Source organism: Lactuca serriola, chromosome 7 (genome assembly GCF_051521515.1).
Source record: "Lactuca serriola cultivar US96UC23 chromosome 7, Lser_US96UC23_V15, whole genome shotgun sequence".
Taxonomy (NCBI): Eukaryota; Viridiplantae; Streptophyta; class Magnoliopsida; order Asterales; family Asteraceae; genus Lactuca; species Lactuca serriola.
The window spans coordinates 165,640,296-165,646,274 of record NC_136414.1 but is presented as its reverse complement, the minus strand read 5'-3'; the positions used below and the strand labels follow the sequence as shown (position 1 = coordinate 165,646,274).

General features: G+C 32.6%; 1 protein-coding gene across 1 annotated transcript; it reads left to right on the top strand.

Moving 5' to 3' along the window:
• The first annotated feature begins 2,007 nt into the window (after positions 1-2,007).
• Positions 2,008-4,165, top strand: MYB101 (myb domain protein 101). Its single transcript, XM_079009600.1, has 3 exons — positions 2,008-2,509; positions 2,613-3,429; positions 3,731-4,165. The coding sequence occupies exons 1-3, from the start codon at positions 2,174-2,176 to the stop codon at positions 4,036-4,038; spliced, it is 1,461 nt and encodes a 486-aa protein (XP_078865726.1). The 5' UTR covers positions 2,008-2,173; the 3' UTR covers positions 4,039-4,165.
• The last annotated feature ends 1,814 nt before the right edge of the window (positions 4,166-5,979 follow it).

Genomic DNA, 5,979 nt, shown 5'->3' with positions numbered 1-5,979 from the left:
AATGCATACCACCAGGTTAAATTCTTTAAATTCTCTTTCATGCATTTCAACAAACACTTGTTAGACATTATCATCAAACAAGCCAAAAACCATATTTGATTTATTTGCAATAGTTTACCTATAAAAATAATTTCCAGCAATATATTTGATTTAGAATGCATACCACAATTATATTGTTTTACTATGTAGAAGTATCAATGATTTTTTTTCTTCCTTAAAGAATTCAATCAAATTCAGATCGAGATAAAACTGAACCTAGGATAATAAATTGGATTTACAAATAAATTTATTGATTTAAGATTTATTTAATGATTTATTTAATTGTTTATTATTTCTTGAATTCTCATTGGTGCATTTAGGCACACAATACTTGCTAAAAACATTTCAACCTAGCTCTCTCTCTCTCTCTCTATATATATATATATATATATATATATATATATATATATATATATATATATATATATATATATATATATATAACGTAAAGTTCAATAGAGAACTATTATTAAAAAGGAACCAAGAAAAGAATCGTGGGCATCAGAAATTATAATGATCAACGGTCAATGAATGGATATACACTTGTATATTGAACGCATATAAACCAAATTATATCAAAAAAAAAAAACTCACATCTTTTTTCGTTTAAATTTTTTAGGCTATGTTTTCAATGTTGATATAAAAAAAATCGAAAAAAACTCATTTCGTTTTATTATTATTATTTTTTTAATATTTAGGTTTATTTTTTTCATTAAAACTAACTATATCAATATTTTAAATTTTTTTTCCTCTATAAATAAATATTAACATCGATTAAAAAAATAAAAAAAAAAACCTCGATCAGTTCCAATTCACAATGTGAATATGAACTTTAAATATTTCAGTTTTAACATTCACAATATGAAATTAACCTACTATTTCCACTCTTTGATCATACACAAATTAATTTAACGAAATTTATATATGAATCGAAATATATATCCATGTAATTTTATAATATTTTAACATTTTGATTAGGAATAAATTAGTTTTGTAAAATCAACAAATGCATTTATTTACATTGTAAATCTAAACTGTATATAATTTAGTTTTCAGAATTCACAATGTATATCTGACTTACTATTATTCGCAACCTGAATCTGAACTGAATATTTGTTTTAAAAAAATCAATATGGATATATGTTTAAAGAGTACCAAAAAAAAATATGATTTTTACAATATTTATTAAATTTTTTGATAAAAAATAAATCTTAACATCTCAAAAAACAAAGAATGAAATGAGTTTTTTTGAATAAAAAAGTATTTTTTGTATATCAATATTGATCTTGATAGAAAGATGACAGGAAATAATGAATAATGGTATATTCGAATTCTTTTTTTCGATAAAAGCATGCCTAAATTAATAAACGAAAAAAAGAATTATGTTTTGTTATAATCCAGTGTATGTGCGTTCATTGTAAAGTTTACAACTATTCTTTTGTGTTGATAGTTTTGGATTGGTTTATTGATTCTTTGATATATATATATATATATATATATATATATATATATATATATATATATATATATATATATATATATATATATATATATATATATATATATATATATATATATACCACCCCCAATGTAAGAAACATCATGATAGAAGTCTTTGTAATCCATAAAATTTTCAATTTTTTATAAATTATAATTATATTTGGATATTTTCGGATGATAAATGCCACAATACAAGGTATCTTTATCAAGCAAAACAAAGAAAACTTGTGAATTAAAATCAAAATTAAATTAGTCATATTAAACAAGGAATATATTTGAATAGAAGCACGAGTAAATTGGTTAAAAATTGTATAAAGTATTTTTAAAAAACTTTATTAAATTCTAATTTTTAAAAATAGGAATAAATAATGAAAAGGGTGACGCAAAATAAGGAAAATAGCCAGCAATATAAATCACAAAAACAGGGGGTGCTTCCGAAATACAATCTCAAGCATATAAAGACTTGAACACAAAACCACTCCTTTCACTTTCAGCCTCCATTCTAAACTCAACAATCCCCAATCCTCCATTAAAATCCATTTCAAAAGCTTCCTAAAAAAATCCATCTTCCAACAAACTATTTCCCTTTATTTTCATATGGGTATCCATTAAAAACCTGGGAGGAATTATCAAGATGGCTCCAGAAGATGGCGCCACCTCTGCAGGAAGAAACACGGCCGGCGGTGGTGGTTGTGCACGGGCGAACAGCGGACAGGTCTTGAAAAAAGGGCCATGGACGGCGGCGGAAGATGCAATTTTAATGGAATATGTGAAGAAAAACGGTGAAGGGAATTGGAATGCTGTTCAACGGAATTCCGGGTTGATGAGATGCGGCAAAAGTTGCAGGCTCCGATGGGCGAACCATTTAAGACCGAATCTAAAGAAAGGAGCTTTTACACCTGAAGAAGAACGACAAATCATCGAGCTTCATTCCAAATTCGGCAACAAATGGGCTCGCATGGCTCTTCATGTAAATCTTCCCCATACACATATACGATTGATGTATATCATTTCTGATTATAATTATTCAATCTAAATCTATGTGTTTTCTCGTTTCTTTGTGTGTGTTATAGCTTCAGGGAAGAACCGATAACGAGATCAAGAATTACTGGAACACCAGGTTGAAACGACGTTTACGCGCAGGTTTACCGATTTACCCGGTTGATTTCCAGCAACAGCACCACCATCACCGTCGCCACCCTGAACAGCCGTTGCAGAACCAAACGCTTCCATTTTCATCATCTTCATCATCATCAAACCATGCGAACGCCGCCCTAAATTCAATCTCTCCGATGTTGTTCAGTCCTATAAACTATCCCGTTTTGAACACACCTTTGTATTACCCTAATTCACAATCTCATTACAAGCTTCTTCGTGACAACAATGGCGGTGTATCCTTATCACTACCATCACATTCAAACCCACAATTCAATAACAGCTCCGCGTCTTCCATGTCGTTCTTTAATCAAGGGTTACCTTCATCTGATCATGGGATGAGTCCGATACCCACAAGGTTATTTGAAAACATAGAAAATGAGCTTCCTTCAATCCAATCATCATATCAAGCAATCACCCCAACGTGTTCCTCTAACACAGTGAATGATCATATGATTGTCTCATCAAACGATGGAGATAATGCAATATCCCCTTATATAAGCCCTCAGGGAAACAGTGGATTGTTAGAGGACGTTTTGGGTGAATCTAGAGCTTTGTTAAGCTCTCAGATGCTTTCAAATGAAAGTAAATCGCCCGATAAGGGTAAAGAAAAGATCACACATGATTACTCATTAATGGAAGAACCCGAAAATGTGATTTTGGAATCCGTTTTTGAACCAAGAGATGACAACAAGACGATTCTTGACGAGTCGAGTTCCGGCCACTCGTCTATTGGTGAGTTTTATTCTAAATAATGTTTATATAATCATTTTATCGAGATCATATAAGCATATGTTGAGATCATCATAGAACTCCATAACGTGAGAGAACGAGAGAACTTAACTGTATCAAATTCGTCAATCACAGCCGTAAGATGCATTTGATCTGGCCGTGACCGAGTTCTTTGGTTTTGACATTATGAAGTTCTTTAATAACCGTAACCGATATAAGTATTACTTTTTAAATATACCGTGATATAATATATGTATATGTATATGCATTTTTCTAAATATTTTGTTTTTGAAATTGATTACAGATATTGGGGTAAAATCCCGAAGCAATGCATTTGACGAGATTAATACAATGGATGATGATTTCTCAACTTGGATCGACTTCCCAACAGGGTCACTTCAAGATTGGTATGGTGGAAGTGAAGATGCATCGACCGAGAAACCAAATGATGTTTTAAACGGAACTGCAGGGACGGATAATCAGGTCGAAATTTCGTGCTCTCCTGTTGGAACCGAAACGGACCATGATCATGATCATGACAATGACCGTGACCATGAGCATGACTGGACCATGGGCTCATGTTGTTGGGACAACATGCCTGGGTTTAGTTAGCTTGTTAAAGATTGTGGTTAGTTTGGTGTAATTAGGTCTTTATTAAAATGGTCACAATTTGGTTGAGTTTGTATTGTAGTATTTGAATGGGAATGTGACTGCTCAAAATGTTGTTTAAATATTAAGAATGATGAGTTTTGAATTTTATATTAGAAAAAGAATTTCATTTTGTTAGATATGGTTTTTCAGGTTTTAGATAAATTAAATGATAACAAGTTAAATAAAGAAATCTATGATTCTATGCGATATTAAATGATCTTTCTATAACAGTCGAAATTATATATTTATTACAGTTTAACAAAAGGTTTTCTAATTACATTTGTCTATTTAAATATATTTTAGACAAAACTTTAAAAATGGTCCTTGTGGTTTTTAAAAATATCAAGTGTAGTCCCTAAGTTCAAAAAACTTCATAGATGGTCCATGTGGTTTCAAAACTTTTAACATTTGGTCCTTCCGGCTCACTCTGTTACCAATTAGCCGTTATGTAAGGAGCATTTTTGTCATTTCACCACCAGGGACCATTTATGAGGTTTTATATTACTTTTTTTTTAAATAAATAAATAAATAAATAAAATTTAATATGCAAGGGGTCCCACCCACCCCTTCTCTCTCTCCCTCTCTCTCTCTCTCTCTCTCTCTCTCCATTCTTCTTCTTCCTCCAGAAAAAAATTCCCCTAGTTCCTTTTATCTGATCACGATTTTTTTTACCTAATCTAACTCCAATCTTCATCTTCGTTGCAACAACCATCGTAACTATTGGGGGTTTTCTTTGCTCATTTTTAAAAGAGTCAAAACCAGTTAATAACACTTCTACCGAATCGGAATGACAGATTCCTTCTTCCCAACAAAACCAAAACCAGCTAGCAACAATGCTAGGTCGAGATTGAGAAAAATGGTGAGGTATCAAGTCCATGGTGGCAGATCGTCAGAAAAGATGATTTGGGTTTAGCCGTTTCAAAATGATCAAATTCACATGATTGTAATGAGAATCATCTTCTTCCAAGATCAAATCCAGAAAATATTGTCAATCCATAAAAGATGAACATTCATCTGGAATCTTATTACCATGGTGAACCAACGTAGGAAGCAAAAACAAGAAAACTTGACAAATTACTCGGAATAAATTCAAAGGCGAACATGAATTCGAAGACAACAACACATCATAGTGTGCAAACGACCACTGACTCGATTTACTGGGTTCACCGGGGCCCAAGCTCATCTTCATTGTTATCGAATCAAAAGCAAATACTAGAATCGTATGTAGAATGGTTAAACCTCAATGTGATGGACCCTGGTGAAAAGCGATACCATAGCCTTCCCCTTCAATCATCTTCTAATGGTCTTCGAATCCCTCAAGCTTCTGTTGGGTTCGATGATCAACCAGCTACTGTTCATGGTTATCAGATCAAGTGTTGCATGAATCAAATGGAGTCATTAACCCCAAAATCACCATCATTTGGTTCTTTAGCAAACTATAAAACTCTGTATTCTTTAACGAAAGGCCTGCAAAAACAAACCTTGTGAGTGAACCAAACAATGGAATGACATTGGAAGCTCTAAGACATCCTCAAACACGAGGAAGAGAATCAGAAAACGCAGCAAAGGAAGCATATGTAGAGCAAGAGAATTTGTTGAAGGTCATTTTGAGACAGGCATCAGAGTTGCAGTTCTTTGCTTGCAGACAATAGGGAAGCAGGGGGGGTTTTTTTTCTGGAGGAAGAAGAAGAACGGGGAAGAAGAGAAAAAGGGGAGGAGACGAACTAAGAGAGGGGGGGGGGGGGAGGGGACCCCTTGCATATTAAAATTTATTTATTTATTTATTTAAAAAAAAGTAATACAAAACCTCATAAATGGTCCATGGATAGTGGAATGACAAAAATGCCCTTACTTAACGGCTATTTGCTTACGGAGTGAGCCGGAAGGACCAAATCTTAAAAG